Source organism: Aspergillus alliaceus (assembly GCF_009176365.1).
Source record: "Aspergillus alliaceus strain CBS 536.65 unplaced genomic scaffold BDW43scaffold_7, whole genome shotgun sequence".
In the NCBI taxonomy this organism is placed as follows: domain Eukaryota; kingdom Fungi; phylum Ascomycota; class Eurotiomycetes; order Eurotiales; family Aspergillaceae; genus Aspergillus; species Aspergillus alliaceus.
This window is the reverse complement of record NW_022474690.1, coordinates 437,499-458,186: the sequence shown is the minus strand read 5'-3', so window position 1 is coordinate 458,186 and position 20,688 is coordinate 437,499. Positions and strand designations below refer to the sequence as shown.

At 47.7% G+C, this 20,688-nt stretch overlaps 6 protein-coding genes across 6 annotated transcripts; 4 read left to right on the top strand and 2 right to left on the bottom strand.

The window, feature by feature from the left end:
* Window positions 1-188: 188 nt before the first annotated feature.
* Window positions 189-3,939, top strand: BDW43DRAFT_323170 (uncharacterized protein; the record flags this gene model as incomplete). The annotated part of the gene is made up of 9 exons (XM_032049695.1): window positions 189-341; window positions 394-541; window positions 594-688; window positions 781-1,398; window positions 1,459-1,611; window positions 1,667-2,884; window positions 2,942-3,070; window positions 3,127-3,243; window positions 3,295-3,939. Exons 1-9 carry the CDS (start codon window positions 267-269, stop codon window positions 3,937-3,939), a joined length of 3,198 nt encoding a protein of 1,065 aa, XP_031903711.1. The 5' UTR covers window positions 189-266.
* Window positions 3,940-4,777: 838 nt separating this feature from the next.
* On the top strand, window positions 4,778-9,209 carry BDW43DRAFT_307888 (RNA dependent RNA polymerase; the record flags this gene model as incomplete). The annotated part of the gene is made up of 4 exons (XM_032046341.1): window positions 4,778-5,064; window positions 5,122-5,278; window positions 5,332-5,800; window positions 5,851-9,209. 4 exons carry the CDS (start codon window positions 4,778-4,780, stop codon window positions 9,207-9,209), a joined length of 4,272 nt encoding a protein of 1,423 aa, XP_031903710.1.
* A 260-nt stretch (window positions 9,210-9,469) lies between these two features.
* On the bottom strand, window positions 9,470-14,867 carry BDW43DRAFT_323166 (DNA-directed DNA polymerase zeta catalytic subunit REV3). The gene is made up of 2 exons (XM_032049694.1): window positions 14,533-14,867; window positions 9,470-14,474 (listed from the first exon to the last, which is right to left on the bottom strand). The coding sequence occupies exons 1-2, from the start codon at window positions 14,765-14,767 to the stop codon at window positions 9,610-9,612; spliced, it is 5,100 nt and encodes a 1,699-aa protein (XP_031903709.1). The 5' UTR covers window positions 14,768-14,867; the 3' UTR covers window positions 9,470-9,609.
* Window positions 14,868-15,051: 184 nt separating this feature from the next.
* slu7 (mRNA splicing protein SLU7) lies at window positions 15,052-16,796 on the top strand. The gene has a single exon (XM_032040860.1). The coding sequence runs from the start codon at window positions 15,165-15,167 to the stop codon at window positions 16,584-16,586; it is 1,422 nt and encodes a 473-aa protein (XP_031903708.1). The 5' UTR covers window positions 15,052-15,164; the 3' UTR covers window positions 16,587-16,796.
* Window positions 16,797-17,117: 321 nt separating this feature from the next.
* BDW43DRAFT_227108 (60S ribosomal eL37 domain-containing protein) lies at window positions 17,118-17,486 on the top strand. The gene is made up of 2 exons (XM_032039473.1): window positions 17,118-17,207; window positions 17,282-17,486. The coding sequence occupies exons 1-2, from the start codon at window positions 17,204-17,206 to the stop codon at window positions 17,440-17,442; spliced, it is 165 nt and encodes a 54-aa protein (XP_031903707.1). The 5' UTR covers window positions 17,118-17,203; the 3' UTR covers window positions 17,443-17,486.
* Window positions 17,487-18,137: 651 nt separating this feature from the next.
* On the bottom strand, window positions 18,138-19,720 carry BDW43DRAFT_227120 (uncharacterized protein). Its single transcript, XM_032039474.1, has 3 exons — window positions 19,337-19,720; window positions 18,724-19,191; window positions 18,138-18,643 (listed from the first exon to the last, which is right to left on the bottom strand). The coding sequence occupies exons 1-3, from the start codon at window positions 19,598-19,600 to the stop codon at window positions 18,320-18,322; spliced, it is 1,056 nt and encodes a 351-aa protein (XP_031903706.1). The 5' UTR covers window positions 19,601-19,720; the 3' UTR covers window positions 18,138-18,319.
* Between the last annotated feature and the right edge of the window lie 968 nt (window positions 19,721-20,688).

Below are 20,688 nucleotides of genomic sequence, written 5' to 3'. Positions count from 1 at the left end.
GAAGCTCTTTCATGCACTGGCATTTAATTCATAGTCTCTTCTTTTTATTTCTCCTCCCCTTTCTCATTTTCATCCTATTCTTCTTTTTTTCCCTTTTAGGACTCATTCTATGATAAGCAATTAGGATAATATTGATAGTTGGTGGGGCAACGGGACCTGCATTTAATCGAGCGGAGTATTCCGGACTCAGATAAACGGCATCGTGGCCTGCCATTATAGACCAGGAAACTCATTGACGGCAAGCCCATGGGAAAGTAGCTCGAGCCATGCAAGACAGTGTCGACCTTATTGGACGTGAGGTGGAGCGCCTCATTACAGCCCCATATGCGCCCTCCCTCCAGGTATACTCAGACCGTCTAACTCCATAGTCTAATTAGCTAATAAAAGCTGCAGGATCTTTATGACTTGGCTCAACATACATCTTCTGCATCGCTCCACTCTTGGGCATCCCATAAATCGTGCCAAGTGGGGGCTCTAGTTGATGCTCTAGTAGACGGACTGTCTCGTTCCAGCCGCGCGTTGCATTTGATTGGTACCTTTGGTAAGAGCTTCTTATAAAACTTGAGTACTGGAATTATGCTCACGTATTATAGCATCACTATCCACTTTTCGCGATGGTTTACTGGAGCGCTATCCATGCCTCTTCGACCAGTTTCTTCAAAAGGCTATTGAGGATGATGGAGCTGAGGTCGGTCTCCTTTCAAAATGCTTCATATTCGATATCCTAGTATCCGAATACAAGCTCCTCAGCTTCTATTTTCTTCAAACTGACCGACCTAGTATATACTCGTGTGCACTGTGATCTTATCGTCTCCTCTTCCGGCTGATTTCACTCCACCTGCGCGTCTTGCACCTTTCTTAATGAAATTAATCGGTACAATGGGAGACAACCCATGTGCGGAAAGAATCCTCCCCATCTACAAGATCATGACTGGCTTGCAGGCATCGCCAAGGATTCTCCACAGCATCCCCTTGGAAATCATGTCTAGCCTTCAAACGGAGCTCACAAGAACGTTGCGCAATCTGGACGATCATATGGGGAATCTTCTCTGCCTCGCTACATTTGCCCGTATTGCATCTTCTCAAAAGGCATATACAGGGGATGAGTGCGGACAGCAGGTTCCAGTTTGGTTACAGAATGTTAAACACTTCTTTGGTGCAAGACGGGGCCTGAAAACTCTGGACCTAGTTGTCCTGCGTGTAATCCTTGCTTGCTCGACCAGTTGCAAAAGCCTGATAGCTGATCAAGCTGCCGAAAGCATCAAACTAGGAACAGAGATTTCCGCGACCGTTGAGAAGGCTCAGAAGGTGTCTTGGATTCAGGCCAACTCGTCCAAGATTGCCAAGCTTTGCGAGAAAGTAACGAAAGGCAGTATTGATCCTGACGTGCAAATCCTGGTATGTCTTGATACGTCAGAAGAAATAATGGAGGTCATTCGCGGTTAACCATCCTTAAAGGGTATCACATTCTTAATCTCCCTCCTGCCAGCTGCTGCCGTACCATCCGGTTTACCTGAGGTTACTTTGCACTGGCTCTTGTCGGAGAATAGCACACGCGTCCTGGCGGTGTTACCACAGGAGTATATCTCACGACTTGCAGAGGCAAATATCGTAAGTAGGAGCTATGCGCATTCAGAAAACAACCCTAATTTTTTTTTCTGTGAAGCTCTGCCCAGGGCAGTCTGCGATATGTAGAATTATGGATTACGTGATTGCCGCATTGAACCCGAAGCGTTCTGCAGACACTGAAAATGCGGACACTATCCAAGTGGCACGATCACTTGTGGTCGGGTTGCAAAATGTGATCTCACAAGGTTTCAGTTCTACAGAAGCAGAAGCTATTTTGACACGTCTTAAGGGATCTATCGGTGAACTAATCGAAAGCTTCCCAAGACGACCTCATTTACCCTCGTGCCATGGTTCCACTATATGCTATACGTCCATTTCGGAATCGGAAAATGAGTTGCTTCATAAGTTATTCTCACTGTATTTCCAGGCTTCTCTTTCGTCAAGCCCAGACCAAGAAACTTCTTGTACGGCTCACACTAATTCATTCCGGGTGTTTATGACTAAATCTAGAAAGTCTATGTTGCACAATCGCTGCTCATTTTCCGATATCAAGCCACTCGATCTTCGAGAAACTTTCTCATCGCTGACGATCCGGGATAAGCGTCCTAGTTCAAGAACTGATTGGAGAGCTGGATTGACTGAAATGATCATGGTAGGCGCACGCATGTCTCACGACAACATGATGCAAAAGGTTGAGGAGATATGTTACGATCTGGAGCGTCGTTGTGGTAGTATCGAGGCTCCACTAAAAGCGGTCGAAGAAGAGCGACACAAGATCTCGCTCGAGGCAGAGGAAGTGAAACGCCACAATAGCGAGTTGGAGTCACAGTTACAGCGAGCATCTGGCACAGTTGCTGAGCTTCAACAAAGCATGTCTCATCTTGAGGTCCATGCTGAAGCTGCATCCGCTCGCATTGAGGAGTTAACAGCAGGCCTTGATGCGGCACAAAGTCAACTAGAAGATCAGCGGCGTGACTCCCAGGAGGCTGCCAACCGGGACCGGGAGAACGCAAGAACTAGGGAGCTAGACTTAATTGCTTCTGTGGCCGAGAAAGAAGAGCAGCTAGAACAGCTACAGGAAGAAGTCCTTCGACAGAAGGAAGAGAACGGTCAACTCCGGCAGGCACTTGACACTATCTCAAATGAGAGAGATGTCGCCATCGATCTTAATGCTATATTGGAACAGGACATATCGAAGCTTCGTGAATGTGCAAAGGAAAATCAGTTGCTCTTAACAAGAAAGGACGAGGAGATTGACCGACTACTAGCCGCTAAGGAAGATATAGAAGCCTTGATGGAAACCTTACAGGGCAAGGTAAGACATCTTGTGCTTGGTTGGAACCGTTGGAGAGTTGCTGAATCTTCCCGACAGTTAAACGAAGAGGTTTCGGAATCCGATAATACCAGATGCGCCCTGCGCGAAGCGGAAGTGAATTTCAAAACAGAGATGGCTACACTTAGAGAGCATTTCGAGCTGCAGTTGTCTGAAAATTCTGCAGAGGTGAGGCACCCAGACGATAATAAAAGTTTCTAGGGCTATTCTGACCTAGCCTGTAGTGCGCAAAACAGAAAGAGGAGATTGTATCTTTACAAGCTATCATGCATGCTGCCGCCTCTACTGCCAGTAAGGAGCTGCAAACAAAAGAAAAGAGGCTGCAGTATTTGGAGAAGAAGGTATGAGACTTTATTCTTCGCTTCTTTTATCAATACTAATCATAAATCTAGGTCCAACTTCTACGGGACGAGCGAGCAGCTAAAGCGCGTGAATTTTCAGAAGCCCAGCAACACATCAGCCGACTGATGACAGTAATGGGCTGGAAGCCAGACTCTGAAAATACGAAAACATCAGGCAAACAACCGCGGCCCAGACCAACATTGGGGCCGTCGCAAGCGGCAACGATACAGCGGCAGACGCGTTCAGGGGATGAACATTCACAGCAAGCCGATGAGATTCTTGCCGCGTCCTTCGAATCTGATACGTCTCATCTTGGCGAGCGTAGTCCGAAGAGGTCTAGGAATACCGCTTTCCCCGTCGCTGAATTACCTGTAGGTCCCCATGGTGTTACAGACAAGAAATCGAGACATTCGGTTTGCCGGAGAGGTAGTACAAGACAGCAACGCGAGCGAATGGCGCTCGGGGACACGGATCAAAATAGCCAGCCCAGTTCCCAAGAAAGCAGGAAATCGAACTCCCTCCAACGACGGGGTTCTTTCAAAGACGGCCAACATTATAATGCTACTAACAAGAACCGTCTCCAGGATATAGACCTAGATATGGACCTTGAGCTCTCCAAGGATTTCATTTTCACCAGTACTTCTCTTTCCCAGGCGAATGATGAAGGCAACCCTTCGCCAGGGACCCAGTGTTGATTGTTCCAAAATTTTGGTTGGGTTGTGATGAATAACGACTCGCTTTATTTATTCAGATATTCATATGTAAATAATTGATTGAGGATAGTGTATGAAACATTTCTACATTAAAAGGAATTGGAACAAGGTGAAAGAGCTGTTCAGGACTGCTTTACAGTTCTTTCCATACTCTGCCCCATCTGTCTAGAACCAACTATAGTATTCACTGGCAACTTTGAAGTGAATGGATTGGATATTTAATCAATCCTTTCTACGTTGACTCCTGCCTGTCTCTTGAGGATAGGATCACTAACAGCAATAGATAGAATTATTCATATAAAGATAGAAACAAAAGGTTCTCTCTTTGTCCACAGATTGAAAGAGGTGAACTTTTTCTTCTTCATTTTCTATTTTTTTTGAATTTCATTGATCTTAGTGTACTTTCCAGGGCATTCCTACCCCCCTTGATATAATAGTACCCTGTACCTTTCTCCAGTAAACATGACAATCAGGATTACAGTCTCCTACCAGAAGAAGTGTTGAGAGGCAGAAAATGACCTGAAGACCTGGGGTAGAGACTGTATGGGGGACGGTCTAGCAAGAGGCATGGAAAGGGAAAGAAGAAGAACACACGGTGTTCAGAAGTGAATGAGGGTTCCTCTGGTCACAACACAAGTGATCGAACTAGTAGGACCCCCATCTCACGCTTCACCGGAATACTACTACTACTACTAATAATAATAATAGTAATAATAATACTTCCCACCTTTCACATTCTTTTCATTCATCCTCTACCCGAAGAACCCCCTCCTTTACCTTCTCTTCTAACAAGCCTCACTCACCACGATCATTGACTACCATGCCTCATAAGCATCATAACAGAAGCTCGAGAGACCTTGGCCGTCAAAGTCAGGGTCCCTCACGCCAAGTCCAAAACTCATCTCAGCTACAGCAACAACCTACCCAACTACTCATGTCCCCGTGGTCCTTCTGGGATTCTGTAGCTGTGAACCTGTTCCACTTGCCAAAAGATGTGAATACACGTATCCTGTGGCATGTATTTTCCCAAGAGGGCAACGTCAGTTCCATAGATCTATTCGAGGACTCTCACGGCAACAGAGATTCTAAAGCGAAGATCCGTTTCAAGTAAGACTCAGTTCTCTGTCACTTTATGTTCATTGCTCTAAAAGCTGTATCCGACAGGCCGCCTCCTAAGACAGACTTCTGGAGGAAGGGATCATACCTCATCAAAGTTCCCAATGGTCGAGCAGCACTCGTCAACATTGCTCTTGATTTCAACCGCGATAAACCACAGATTGCAAGTCCTGTTCGTCCGGACATCTTTTATCCAGTTGAAGTCGTGAGTATATTACGCGGCGAATCAACATTACGAAGGTCTGACCTTTCATGTAGAAAATGCCAATCTTGTCTATGGATGTCGGCATTCTACTGAACAAGACGACAATGTTGCCAATGCGCTCTGTCGGCTCTGGCAGAGATGAGCACGCATCAGTAGTTCTTAATCTGAGGCAAAGAGCTCTTCTCGTCTACTTTCAACTTCCTATTTTCAACCAGGGACAGAAACTAACTCCAACCGCTGGTGTCCTCCAGGAATACCGCTTGAAAATACCCTTCGTTCAACTAACTCAGATTCTCCAGACGTGCGATAGTGCTACAGAAAGTCTTTCGCACTTTATAGTTCTAGACTCTCCTCCACTATATCATCGTCGAATCAACAACATCGACGTAACGCTTTCAGAGGACAGCAACTCGTGGAGAGAGTCGGACACCTGGTACCGGCAGACCTATATCGTCCACAATGCATTGGAGATATCAGCTCTTCCTATCGGACTCAAAAAATCGAAAGCCGTAATAGATATTGGTAAGGCCCTATCCTCAATACCTTAGAAATTGGCTTAATAGGTCTCTTAGGTCGTTGGAAAGTTTTCAAGATAGTATACCCTAAAGACGCCAATACCAAGGACAAGCTAGAATTGCTATGTAATGCCCTCAAGGACTACAACGTCAAGATCCAGAACATAGATCGATTTACTCAATGGGACACGCAGACGGAGATAAGGCCCCCTGTCTGGAAATGGATAGACACGTCTGACCCCCCATCACCAAAGAAAACATTCTCACTAAAAGATCTCTTCGACCATGATTTTGTCCATTTAACCTTCCCTGTCCGTTATCAACTCGAAGTCTGCATCTCGAACGGATATCTCTCTGAGTTTACAATGACTCGTGAGTTTGCTGTAAAGCTGTCTGAACTAGAAGAGGCGCACGCAGTAAAACTCCTGGAACATGTGTCCACGAAGAAGCATGTTTATCACGACCCGATGAAGATCTTTGAATTGAAGTTCATTAAGGGAGTGACTCATATAAAGATTCCCCCTTACTGCTGCTATATGCGCTCTGCTAGAATTACACCTAGTACCATCTATTACAATACGCCGACAGTAGACATCTCCAACCGTATCGTCCGTCGCTATATCGAGCATGCAGACCGTTTCCTTCGAGTGCGATTCACGGACGAGAAAGTGCTTGGTCGGATCAACTGCACGACTGACAGTACGATGGATGAGGTGTTCACTCGTATCAAAAGAGCATTGACAAATGGAATTGTAATTGGTGATAGACGCTACGAATTTCTCGCGTTTGGAAACTCCCAATTCCGGGAACACGGCGCCTACTTCTTCGCTCCTTTGTCAAACCTCACAGCTGCCAATATCCGTGCATGGATGGGCCATTTCAATAGCATACGCAATGTTGCGAAGCATGCCGCCAGGCTGGGGCAATGTTTCTCGACCACTCGAGCTATTGCCAGTTGTCCAGTGGAGATGGTTAAGATCGAGGATGTTGAACGTAACGGGTATACCTTCTCCGATGGTGTCGGTAGGATCTCGCGATTTCTGGCGCAAATGTCTATGTCGGAGCTCAAGATCAAAACGCCAACGGGAGAGCCTCCCTCTGCATTTCAGTTCCGTCTAGGTGGCTGTAAGGGAATGCTCGTTATCTCTCCCAAGGCTCTACGCCAGGAAGTACACATCCGAAAAAGCCAGTTCAAATTTGCGGCTATCCATAACGGTTTAGAGATCGTCCGCTGGTCTCAGTTCTCTACGGCCACTTTGAACAGACAGCTCATCATTGTGTTGTCAACACTGGGAGTCCCCGACCAAGTATTCCATGCGAAGCTCTGCACCATGGTACAGGGGCTCGAGGAGGCCTTAGAAAGTGACCCACAAGCCATCTACTGGCTCAGGAAATATGTGGATCCAAACCAAATGACCCTTACGATCAGTCAGATGGTTCTCGATGGTTTCAGGAGATCGAAAGAGCCTTTCCTGACGTCAATTCTGACATTGTGGAGGGCGTGGCATCTCAAGTACTTGAAAGAAAAAGCTAGGGTCGCCATCGACAAGGGAGCATGTCTATTAGGCTGTATGGATGAGACAGGGGTTCTTCAGGGCTATTTCCACGACAAAAAGCCTAGGCAGGATGCCTCGGCGGAAGAAAAAGTGGCTGCCCTGCCTGAGATATTTCTTCAGGTGTCTCGTCCCGAAACTGGTGGAAAGCCCGAAATAGTTGAAGGCCCCTGCATCCTGGCCCGTAACCCTTCCTTACACCCAGGTGATATTCGTGTCGTGAAAGCCATCAATGTTCCCCAGTTGCACCATCTTCACGATGTGGTTGTCTTGCCACAGACAGGCGACCGAGATATACCAAGCATGTGCTCGGGCGGAGATCTAGATGGCGACGATTACGTCGTTATCTGGGACCGCGACCTGCTGCCCAAGGACTGGTTTCGGGAGCCTATGAAATATGCTAGCAACAAAGCTCAGGATCTCAATAGGGACGTGACAGTCAATGACATCACATCCTTCTTTGTCATGTACATGAAGAACGACTTTCTTCCTAGGATCGCCCATGCCCATCTCGCCTTGGCCGACTTCCTTGAAGATGGTGTCAATGAGGAAAAATGCATCCGGCTTGCCCAGCTACATTCCGTCGCAGTAGACTACAACAAGACAGGCATCCCGGCCATACTGACACGCAACCTAGAACCCCGAAAATGGCCGCACTTCATGGAGAAGTTCCATAAGCCCAAGGACAGAATATACCACTCAAACAAGATCCTGGGTCAACTGTACGACGCCGTTGAGCGTATTGACTTCGTCCCCAGCCTCGAAATGTCATTCGATAAGCGACTCCTCAGCTGCGACATAGAAGTACCCGACGACCTTCTTGCATTTGCAAAGAACCTCAAGGGTCAATATGATGACGCAATGCGCCGAATCATGGCACAGCACGAGATCAAAACGGAATTCGAAGTCTGGTCGACATTTATTCTAAGCCATGCCAATGCAAGCAAGGACTATAAGTTCCATGAGGAAATTGGTGCGATCTCCACTTCTCTCCGCGAGACATTCAAAAAACAATGCTACGAAAGAGTTGGAGGCCGAAATTTTGACCAAATTGCTCCTCTGGCTCTCGCCATGTACCGCGTCGCTAACAAAGAAATGTCCACCGCGCTTAACAAATATCGCGCTGAGAACCTGACGGTGGACAACAAACTTTTCCGCAAACCGGCACCCAAGATTGGCCAATTGCCTTTGATCAGCTTCCCATGGATTTTCCCGCATATATTAGGGAAGATCGCGCTAGGTCATTATGAATTCCCGGCGCACGCTTCAAATGCCAATACTGACCCTTTCGGCCTGTTCACCGATGACCCGGAGCCTAACCCTTCTGTTCCCTACCATTGTGATACACGCATGGTTGCCCCTATGCCCCAGAACCACGGTGAACACGTGAAATCTTTGGAGCAGCTTCTTGATTTTGGGCTCTCAGCCTCTGACCCATATGAATTAGCTTCGTCTGCAGCGGCACCTAACGGCGCTATCGATACAGGTCTCAACTTGCTGGATATTGCTGATATTCCGGAGAGCAGCAGCAACGGATGTATCGTGCAACCCACGGACTTCAAGGCTAACGCTAAATCCAATATAAAGCAATGTGAGAGCCCAAGTGGCGGTGGCAGTGCCGGTGGTGGATGTATCGTGCAAAGCATTGATACGACCACCCAGCCTATTGACCTCTCACAGCGCGGCAGCAGCCCAAGCGGCGGCGGTTCCAGCGGGGATGGGTGTATTGTTCAAATTGTAGACATGATTAATAACACGCTCAAAGAAGAAATTAATAGTGACAGGTGTCATGAAATCGTGGAGGAAGAGGATGATCTTCAGCCTAATGCTCTTGACAAGCTTCAGGAGTTGCTGGGTTTCTGAAAAGGACGAAGATAATAAATGGTAAAGGGACAAATTAGCAATTTAGGCGACGAGTGTCAGTTTTGAAAATGTGGTGTAATGATCTTTTTTCTTTTTTTTCTTGAGGCTTGCCGAAAACGTCTCTATCCTACGACCCGAAGAAGAGATGGTTGATGAAAGGTTCGATATTAGCATAATACGGGTCAATGGTCATATGCCGCTAGGTTATAGCTTATTCAGGTTCGAGCAATACAAATAAATGTGTATGATTTCATAACTCAGCCCAGTTCAACACACCGGATCCCAGGATATTGCACCTCCATGGTGATAAACACAAAAACCTCCCCTAATAACCAACGCCACATTGCACAGTACAATAACATTAAGCATTATTAGTGTATAACAGCCTCCAATCCTCCACCTACCATTCCAACGCATTCTCACTCTTATCCTGCAATAAGTTGACCACAGGATCCAAAACCGCTTTGGTATGTCTCCAATTAGCCACATATCTAGTCCTAGAATAGAAAACAGGACAATCCTTGCTATCACACTTCACCTCATCATCAAACGGAACGCCCATACAAGACCGACAAACACGCAACAGATCAGAAACGCTCTTCTCTGCATGTCGCTGACGAGTAACCAAATCAAGCAGAGAAATATGCGGCTGCCGCATGCACTCAGTACAGACCGGAACATCGGTATCGTCTAGTTTGGCTTTGCAGACGATGCACGTTGAAGATTTCATGTATGATTCGAGGGTAGTCTTTTTGGCGTCCTTGCCGGAGGAAGTGGCTGTTCCTTCTACGCGGCGGATGCGTTGTACTTTCGGCATCTCGTCGTACCATTGGCGGACGTTGGCGCCGACGAGATTGAAGATTCGTTCTAAGGGCGGGATGATGTTTTTGGCGATGTAGTATTCGGCGTCGAGGTCTAGTTGCGCGTCTTGTAGGAGTGTCTCTGGTGGAACACAACGGTCGATTAGTCTTGAGCCTGGGGCGCCGGCTACGACGACGTAGGGGATACGTTCTCCGTATTGGGGTTCAAGGCGGGGGTCTTCGAGCATTTTCTTGGTGCTGATTAGAGCGCCTGGCGGAGGGAGGCCGCGCTCGCTGTATTTGCCGAGTTTTACTTCTCGGGCGAAGCAAAAGTCTTGGATGGAGACTCGTCCTTGTAGGATCTTTGTACACTGTTTCTGGAAGTATCGTTTGACTTGGCTTAGGTCCGCCGTTCGGAAGAGGAGTTTGAGTGCTTTTTCTTCGATCTTCTGTTCGGCAGGCGTGCCGTCTCGTCGGACCGTTTCAATTCCCTTAGCGTCGAACTCGGGTTCCTTTTGGTCTCTGTGTTCATATTTGAAACCGACGTAGCGTTTCTTGGCTAGGAGTATGCATGGGTGGTAGACCTTTTCGAACTTGAGTTTTACCGGGGTTGGATTCATGTCTGTGACGGCTTTGGCGATCTCTTCTCCTATATCGAAGGCTTCGTCTCTTGTGCGTCCCTTGAGGTGTACGAAGAGACTGTCCGTGTCTCCGTATACGACCTCAGCGCCCCAACGCTCGACAGAATGAATCAGAGCAATGGCCTTCTCTAGTGTCTCTCGTCCCGATTGAACGATGCTATCGGCTATCTCAGAACAAGGCATTCGCCCAGAGAACGATGCGGATGTGTAGCCGTATGTGACGTTCGCAATCAGCTTGAGAGCGAGCTGTCTATTGTTGAGAAGACGTTGCAGCGCTTTGTCATCTTTGTCCAATTTCATTCCGGTCTTTACCATCACTCGAGTCTCCAGTATCTCGGCAAGCATTCTTGCAAGGAGTGACTTGCGCACTTCTGACTTCGCATACATCATGCCGTTTGGGGCGATGTTGATCTTGTCCTTTAACAATTCTAGAATTCGTGGTTGTCTTTCGTACTCGGTGAACCCCATTTTATCTCGGCCTCTCCATTGGTGTACTCTTCCAAGAAATGTAGAATAGCAGTAATTATACGCGATCATGATGCTAGGGTATAGTGACTGGAAATCCAAGACCAGAAGAGGGTTGGTATAGAAGTCGCTCTGAGGTTCCATTACCAATGGGAGGCATTCAAGGGCATTCTGTTGGCCAACTTGTTTCTTGCTCGGCGACACGAGTAGGAAGTTCTCGGGTTTTGCGATACGGAACATCAACGACTCGACTTTGAACTGGGAACCTCGAGAAAAGACCGAAAAAAAGTCGATGCCTAATAGTCGTGCCTGTTCACTGGTTCTCGGTACAAACTCATTTGATTCTAGGATTTCAAGGTTCATTTGCACTCGCGACACAAAATAATCGACAAGTTTCATGAGATCGCGAGGCTTTCCGCTTTGATACCATTCGGTGAGATCACGAAACGAATAATGAGGTATCCGACGATGTAGTAAATGGAACACAACGTTCTCCATGCTGTATTGGAGCAGATTCAGCTCACCTCTCATAGCTCGCCAGATATTGATCATATGTCGTCCAGTCACTCGAATAGAAGAGGTGTGATTAAATCCCCATCGATCAGCATCTTTACCAAACCTACCATGCGCCTGTGACTTCACTCTCGAGAGTTCGTCACAAATATCAAAGTCATACTTCTTTCTAGCCCTCTCAATCACATATCCCCAAGAGCCATTGTGAACTTCATAGCCGGTGATTATATCTGGATCATACAGCCGGACAATATCTATTAGTCGGTTGATCAAATCCAACTCCGTTGACTCGTGCTCTATATCAATTCTCAGAGCCTTAGTAAGTTTTACTTCAGGTGCATCATATTCTCCTTGAAAAACCATTCCAACGTGAACGCCTGAGATGTGACTGTTGACATCGAGGTCCTCATCATCCGTTTGTATGCACCAGGAGATGCAAGCTATCTCATCTTCTTCTGGGTTCGGAGCAAGTACACCGCGCGTATTCACATGAACCTCTAAGCTCATTATGCTCATGTATTGTGTTTGGTATTCGACGCTGGCATCTTTCTGCGAGTACTTGAATCCATATTCATTCTTTTGTGTAGGACCCTCAATTTGTGAGAGGATGTTAAGTTTCGTTTTCGGTTTCGGTTCGCGTGAATGCTGCTCTGACTGTACAGTTTCACCCTCCGGTTCCGATTGTCTGCTCTCGAACCACTGTATAACTTCGGAACGGCTTGGCGGCATAGGTGCGAACTCCCAGGTCTTAGAGGTGGAGGACTCTCTGAGCCACTGGTCAATTTGCTCTTGCTCTTGCCTGTCCCTTAACATTGCATTTTGTCCTCCAAGCATCGCAGGAGACCGCCCAGAGGAATCAAAATCTGGAAGATAGTGTATGCCACTACCTTGCAAGCGGAATTGCCTACCTGCATAGTCTCGTGGGCGATCTGGGACATCATCCTCGTTGCTGTAATGAGCTTTTGTATAGATAACAGACGGATAGCCGTACTCGCTAAAGGTAGACAACACCTCACTAGGACTGGGGCAGACAAGCCGCAAACAACCTATCCGCGCGTTTGGCCGTATGTTGAACGTTTCATAGATTTTAGGGACCAAATCTAACAAATGATGGTTTAGTTCATTCGATTTGGTTTCTGACGAAGACGAGGGCAATGGTGGCGAGCTTTCCATCTCGCTCATATCTTTCGATACTTCTATATCAGATTCGGAGAAATTTGTCTTGCCCGCTATGCCCTGTGTTGCCTTCGAAGGCTCGCCATCCTGGCTGAAGCGCAAGATCGTCATGGGATCGTTGGGATCCTTGACGACAGGAAAATGAAGTCTACTATTTTGTCCGTTACCTTGGGGATAAACCCTCGATTGTGGAAGAGGCCGTGACTGCGAGCCCTTGAATGATGCGTGTCTGTGTGCCATGTCCTCAAACTCTGCGATATCGGCTCGAGCAACTTCAGGCTGGGGCCACACTTTAGACTTGATTTTTGGATTCTGGAGGGGCTTGTTCGTGTGTCTTGGCCTCTTGTTATGTTGGATTTGATTGATTACTTCACTTTCTGAGCGCTTAAGAGACCTCTCTACCACCTGTAAGTCGTCTCTGATCTTCTCCTGGGTGTTGGGATATTCTAGTCTACCTAATGCATAGGAACCAGAACGATAGCCTCCAGTCGGGTTGATGAGTTGCGTATCCTTGGTAGAATCATTCGCTAGGCGTGTATTCGGCTCAAGGGAATTTTCAGAGGGTGACCTAGAGAGCGCATCTGCCAGCGGGTCATCAACAGCATCTGTTTCCTCTTCCTCGTCATCTTCCTCTGAGAAAAGGTCGGTAATGTCATCATTGTCTGAGCAGTATGAGCCGTCATCGAACGCTGCAGATAGGGACACATTTTCATTGATATAGGCGTCCGCGTTCGCTGATTCATTTATCTCAAAATCCCGAGGTGCTTGTAAATTTAGAAACTCATGTTTATCCGGATAGAGATCCTCAACGCTCTCTAGCACAGTTTTGACACTCTCCCCGAGTGGGTCCGGTACGAGAACGTCTTCGATATTGACTTCCCCACCGCCATGTTGACGTCTTTCCTCAGCAACTGCTCGGAGGGTCATTTGACGATATTCATCCTCATGGATCCACACCCCACTATAAGGACTCCTTGGATCAGCCGAGAGCGAAACCAGCTCCTCAGCGCCAAATGGGCTACTCCCAGGGTCAATTAGTCCCAGGCGCTTCTTTCGCCTGCGTGTCTCGTCCTGCCATAGCCCTTGCATGCTCGGAACGAGTCGCTCATTCTGTGTGGGTGGGTTCAGATATTCCGTGAAATCATGATGTATAGGTCTCTCACGGACTTCGAGACGATTCAATATATCTTGTACGCAGACATCAACTTCTAGAGGGCAGTGGCTTTGCTTTGGTAGGTCTGATGCATCCGAGATATTGTCGGGTTGTATAGATCGATCATGCCAGCGGTGGGATAGATCGGATAACTCGAGATATTCTGGTATTGGAGACCGGAATTTCACTTTGCTACACTTCATATACGCACAGCCGTACAAACTATAATCGCACATCCATTGCGGAATGTATTGTAGATGACTTTCGTAAGGTTGCAATGATTGTTTCAGTACAGCTCCTTGAAGTAACAGGTCTGCTACCCTTGTCGTATGAGTCGGGCAAAGAAGATAGATCTTGAAAAAAAAGCGATAGCCCACATGATAGCCATAAAAGGGAACGCCCTTTACTAAAGTGATATGGGCAACAAATGCGGCCTTTTTGTCATTCGCATTGCGACGGTAATTTAAAGCCAGTGCATGGTCAATCGCGATATGAAGATCTTTTGTAGCGCGGCCGACTATACAGAATTTAGTCAGGGGTGTTATCAAGCCAAGATACGCGCTAAATCAACAAACCTTCCTCTGGACTCAAATCACCATCATACGGCACGTACAAGTATGGAAACGCGCCATGAACATGGACGCATACTTTTTGACCTGTTTCTGTAGCGCCGAATACCCTAATTACGGGCACTTTTGGCCTGTCACATTTCCCTGTAGAGCCATCCCTGTAAGGGAACGGAGGATCAAATTCTGACGGGGCGGCTTGGTAATGATCCACGCAATTAAGGCGTACTTGAAAGGGCTCCATTGGTTGCGGTGCAAGTAGCGCAAGCTGTCAGAGACATCACCAGCATATATACAATAGACTCATATCACCCGTCCTGGCGCGCTACTGGTATCGCCATTCCGGAATTTCAATTTACTCGAGGCTGATTGCAAACATGACGTATAGAAGTAGTAGTAATAGTAGCCACCAGAGAATGACGCGCATCGAAAGGCGCGGGTAATACACCAGGTCACGTGCCCGTTATCGAACCTATCGGGGATCCGTGATTCTTCCAAACTCAAGCACCTGTTTGTCCTATTCTCACGCGGCAAACTGCTGGCCGCCAAACAGATTTTCCCTCGTTCCACGGTGTCAATCACAGTACGGAGAGGTTGCCAGTACTTTGATCTATTACACCATTGAAATACATATTATCACCATGTCGTCGTCGCGAAAGCCCGCCGATGTGGCGTCCAAGGAACGCAATGAATATATCCCGGCCTTCATCTCAAAGAAGCCGTTCTATATAGACGACGATACCACAAATGACTACCTGGAGCATCAGCGTCTACACAAACAGACTACAGACCAGTCAAAATGGTACGAGCGCGGAAAGCGTGCTGGTCCAGCGGCGACCAAGTATCGGAAGGGAGCGTGTGAGAATTGCGGTGCTATGACCCACAAAACGAAGGAATGCCTTAGCCGGCCTCGGAAGCAGGGTGCCAAATGGACTGGTAAAGATATTCAGGCCGACGAAGTGGTGCAGAAAGTTGATATGGGATGGGATGCCAAAAGAGATCGATGGAATGGCTACGATGCTAGCGAATACTCCCAGGTTGTAGAGGAGTACGAGGAGCTAGAAAGGCTAAAACGGGTCACTGGGCAAAAGAAGATTACCGATGGTGAAGATGAGGAAGACGGTGCGGAAGAAGAGGCACGGTATGCTGAAGAATCCGATATGGGCAGACAACAAAGCACAGCCACTCGCAACCTACGTATTCGAGAAGACACCGCGAAATATTTGTTGAACCTCGACCTTGACTCTGCCAAGTATGATCCCAAGACACGTCGGATGGTTGATATGGGCGCTCAGGAAGATCAGGCCGCAGCGCTAGTTGCAGAGGAAAATTTTGTTCGCGCTTCTGGTGACGCAGCAGAGTTTGAGAAGGCGCAAAAATATGCTTGGGAAGCCCAAGAAAGCGGTCGACAGAAGATTCATCTGCAGGCAAACCCAACATCTGGGGAGATATTACGGAAGAGAGAGCAAGCAGAGAGCGAAGCTAAGCGTCAGTCCCAGCGCAAAGCACTTTTGGACAAATACGGTGGTGAAGAGCACCTGGCCTCGACACCGCTACGAGATACAATGGTCGTTGAAAACGAAAGATTCGTTGAATATGACGAGACCGGAGCCATCAAGGGCGCGCCCAAGAAGGCCGCAAAATCGAAGTACCCAGAGGACATCCTCACCAACAATCACACATCAGTATGGGGCAGCTGGTGGCACAATTTTGAATGGGGATATGCTTGCTGTTTCTCCACGGTGAAGAACAGTTACTGCACCGGCGAAGATGGCAAGAAGGCGTTCGAAGAGGCAGATAAGATGCTGTTGCTCCGGGAAGCCGAGGACGCCGCTGAAAAACAACCTGAATCTGAAACCGAAGAGTCAGTAGAACGTCAGGATCAAGGACAGGGAAATGATGGTCACCGAAGAGAAGGATCAGGTGCTCAGTCGAAAAAGAGAACATTGATGGAGGTACAATCTGGTATCTCGGAGGAAGAGCTGGAGTCGTATAAACGGAGCCGTCTCGCCGCGGATGATCCCATGGCTAAGTTCATAGGGGATGATGTCATTGATCAGTAGCCTATGTTTTTTGATTTCCTACCTTTCTCAACTTTCTACTTGGTCATATGCAGCAGTTCAATGCCGGGCGCCGGGCGCTTTCGATGAAATACCCTGTAAAGAGTGTATAATAGGATACATTTCTTCTTTTGTGGCCATTAATTAGTATTATATGAATCATGAAAATATACAAAGAAAGAAAAAAGGAGAAGGACGAGATATGTGATGAAGACACCATGGAATCCAATTCTCCCCCTCTAGTATCAGTATACTAAGAAGATGCCAAAGAGGATACCTTAAATCTGTACTAATCCATATTCGACTTAGGTTCCAGTCCTCAGGTGGGGATGGGCACAAGTCATGTGATGGATAGGTCTGTTTGGGGCCTTTGGGCAGTACGGAATCACGGGACCAGGGCACAAGCCCTGGTGACACACACTCGCTAAGCGGCAGGCGCCCCAGATCTCAGCGCCGCAACTTCCGATACGCCCAGCGACGACGACAACGACAACCAGCCCTTCAGCGGAATCGCCAGGTAAGTCACTAGCCCCTATATCATTTCCGTGCGCAGGATTTCGTGACGGACGATTTATTTTTGCTGACAATTGCCGTGTTCTTTTGCAGTTCCATAATTCAAGATGAGTACGTACAATCTCGATTATCCAACCGAACAGCAACGACGCCGACGAGACTTTGCAGACTAACACCGATCACAGCGAAGGGTACCTCCAGCTTTGGCAAGCGCCATAACAAGACTCACACTCTTTGCAGGCGTTGTGGTCAGTACTCCATCACTCCGAATTGTCGCCCGACAAAATTTGCGGATCTCTTCCGGGATACAGCTAGGAAGGTCGGAAGATTGATTCAGATAAGCTAACTGGTTGCGATTTTTCGTTTGGGATATTCAGGCCGCCGCTCCTTCCACATCCAGAAGTCGACATGTGCTAACTGCGGCTACCCCGCCGCTAAGACTCGCAAGTGTACGAATCCCCCGAATGATACCTAAGCCCTATCCCTTTGGTTGGCCGATCGTGGATCTGTTGGGGAAGGTGCTGTGAATAGTGAGGATTGTGAGGCTTACGAATTTTCTTGGAACAGTCAACTGGAGCGAGAAGGCCAAGCGCCGCAAGACCACCGGTACCGGCCGCATGAGGCACCTCAAGGAGGTTCACCGTCGCTTCAAGAACGGCTTCCAGGTCGGCACCCCCAAGGGCGCCCGTGGCCCCGAGAGCCAGTAAATCAATCCCGACGTCGCGTTTTCGTTCTCGGAGGCTGGAGAGGGCTGGTATGACAAGGCCTGGCATTTGAAGTAGCCAAGTTTCAATGCAAGGCGAAAAAAAGACGCTTTCCCCTGGAGTTGGTGTTGGGATGGTCTTTCCTTTTGCCGTCATAGCATGTTTATCCTAGAATAACGACGACAAATGAAAGACGGAAAATTTCTTGGGGTTTTCGAAAGGGAGTATCAAAAGGGAAAGCATGCATGAATTTCCTTTCTTGTTAATGGCTGGCGGATATCCCATGTCCTGGCAGATACAATATTGAGATATCTCCAATGTGATCTGTCTACCTGTGTTCACCCAAACTCCGCTGCGTATGGGCTTGTTTCTCTAGCTCTATAGACCACTTTCGGCCGAGCTATTTAGTATGGGTTATGGAATTACGGCAATTTACCATTGTCAGAGCCTGTTCTATTTCCATGCGCCTTAACGCCCCGTACTGGATCTATGGACACCAATTTTCCCAGACTCGGCAGCCTATTCCCCTCTACCAAACGCGCTCACGCCGCCATCCCTCTGCCCGAAGTATAATACTTCTCTCTCCTCCCAGTTTCCCTCTGCACCCACATCATTCTGTCCCCACGCACCTCCTTTGCTAATCCTTAGCACACCGCTTACATCCCTGGCCGCACCAGTTTCCAGGTTACGGAGCTGCATGACCATTTGAGCCCTATGGGCCGAACCTATAGCGAACGCGGCATGCTCAGTTTCCAGGGGTGTTGCCAGCTGATGGGCCGATGCAGATGCATTATGTATCAACGGGGAATCGGCCGCGAGCGTCAATATCGTTGCATGGACATTCTAAACAACAATCGGGTATGGTCAGCACGAGGTCTATATCCACCATCCACGTAATGGCCAATCATGTCATTCGCACGTACCTCCTGTAATCCCATAATCCACTCTCCCATCTCCGTAGCCCCGATGCCCTTGCTTGGACCTGTAGCGACAAGTAGTAAATCCGGCTCATCAACGATCAATAAAACTTCTGGTTCCTCTGCCTCGCCCGGTGTGGGGGTCTTCAAATCTTTAATCACAGCAGCGATGTCTCTTTCGAGTGCATCCAGGGCTGCCGTGCCATTGCCCGATAACTGTAGTCGCTTCACTGGTCCGATCTCCTTTGAAGCTGGGTTTGCACTGACATTGCCCGGCCGCGGGACAGGGTGCGGGGTTCGCGCTTGGACAGGGCCTGGCTGGGATCGTATGGGGAGGACTGTCCGAGGAGGGGTCGGGCCTGGGAATGAGGGTTGCGAAGGTGCTGTGGCAGTTGAAGAGTTATAGAATAGATCGGATAGCCCATCGACGAATGCAAATTGACGCTTGTCTGTGAGACGCGCAAGGTCCAAGCCCTAGTACATTGTCAATATTAGGGTCATTGTACAACAGATGAAAAGAGAATTAGTTTTAAGAGAATTATGAAGTGCTAGAGAAGGGCACATATCTCAAACTTTCCGAATAGCAACAGATGATATGCCTGGAGGGGCAATTGCTCACCAATCTTTTCGCTTCGGATCTCCAAAATTCCCAGCCCCGCAGAAAACTCACAAGCACGACTTTTCTGTTCTTCACTCCATTGCTTCCGTTCAGCCCGAATGCTGTTTCGGGATTGGAAGGCGCGCTTAGCGCTGCATAAAGAAACCGCAATACCAACCAATTCCCTGTGGCGCCTAGTACGGAGGATAGGACTGTGAGAGAGGAGTGCGGCAGAGAAGATACATAAGGCGCAAGGAGGGGTGGGAGGGGTGGTTGACTGGGCATAGTCGAGAGATCGCCCCGTTGGTGCAAGGGAGACGGGCTTATTCTGGTATAGACAATTGAAAAGCGAATCTGTTCGCAGCACGGGGTTCTTTGAATTTTTTTTTTATTTTTGGGGCGAAGACTCTGGGAAAAAATGACGTTGTAGCAAAGAAAGTCCTGAATGATTGTATGATTGGTTGATATTCTTTCCCGCGGCGCCAAGACTTTTCATACCTCAAAAAGCATGCATTGTGACATTAACAATCTAAAGTTTCTTTTTTTCCCTTTCTCATTATTATTTTAAAAAAAAAAAAAAAAAAAAAAAAATTGGTTTATGTTCTCATTGCAAGCTTGTTCCACTGCCTGACGCAACGATCATGGGCTCTTTGGGGGCAAATGGAAGGGTTATCCTATTAAGAAGCATATCTACCCAAAAGCATATAGACATAGTATATTAGGTAGCTAATGTGTCCTTACCTTACTTAGCATGTTCTGCTTCCCAATGGGGTCTCTCCTTCTATGGAATAAAACCGCATGACGCTGTTAGGGACACATGCAGCGCATGAGGTTGCATATCAACTATGAACCGGCCCTATCATGGTCGTACTATATATAGTTGTATCTCAACCTTAAGCTGAAACAGCAACTTTGAAGAGCGGGGTAAGTTCAAGAGGACTTTTTATACTTAATCAAGTATCTTGTATCGGAGACAGGGCCCTGTTGGTTATTTGTGTATATAAACCCGAAGTAATTTCTCCATGAACTTCCAAGGTTTGCCTTCAGACGTTGGTTCCTGAAATCCCAGGAGCCAAACTGGTGGACACGTCACCTGACTGGGTACATTCCCCCACATTGCCCAGAGCGTCAATCAGCATCGTGAAATCCTTCAATGCGGAAGCATTCATCCGATCAGCCAGATTTTGCCCTTCTCTCTCCTCTTACGTGGGTTCGGGGGCCTACATCTGTCTTTAATATCTTCCCCTCCGGTTCAGTCCTAGGGGACATGAACAATTGACACCTTTTCATGCCTGTCGTGAGTTGGCCCCATGTCCTCTCATGTCCGCGTCCCGATGTCTTTTTTTATTTTTTTATGTCCGTCCATTATGAAT

What these genes read in the sequence shown, in the direction of transcription:
- slu7 (XM_032040860.1), top strand. Translation starts at nt 15,165, where the DNA reads ATGTCGTCGTCGCGAAAGCCCGCCGATGTGGCGTCCAAGGAACGCAAT.
- BDW43DRAFT_323166 (XM_032049694.1), bottom strand. Translation starts at nt 14,767, where the DNA reads ATGGAGCCCTTTCAAGTACGCCTTAATTGCGTGGATCATTACCAAGCC. An exon ending in TGATTTGAGTCCAGAGGAAG is followed by an intron (nt 14,475 to 14,532) that starts GTTTGTTGATTT and finishes AATTCTGTATAG; the next exon opens with TCGGCCGCGCTACAAAAGAT.
- BDW43DRAFT_227120 (XM_032039474.1), bottom strand. Translation starts at nt 19,600, where the DNA reads ATGCCCAGTCAACCACCCCTCCCACCCCTCCTTGCGCCTTATGTATCT. An exon ending in GATCCGAAGCGAAAAGATTG is followed by an intron (nt 19,192 to 19,336) that starts GTGAGCAATTGC and finishes ACAATGTACTAG; the next exon opens with GGCTTGGACCTTGCGCGTCT. An exon ending in GGATTATGGGATTACAGGAG is followed by an intron (nt 18,644 to 18,723) that starts GTACGTGCGAAT and finishes ATTGTTGTTTAG; the next exon opens with AATGTCCATGCAACGATATT.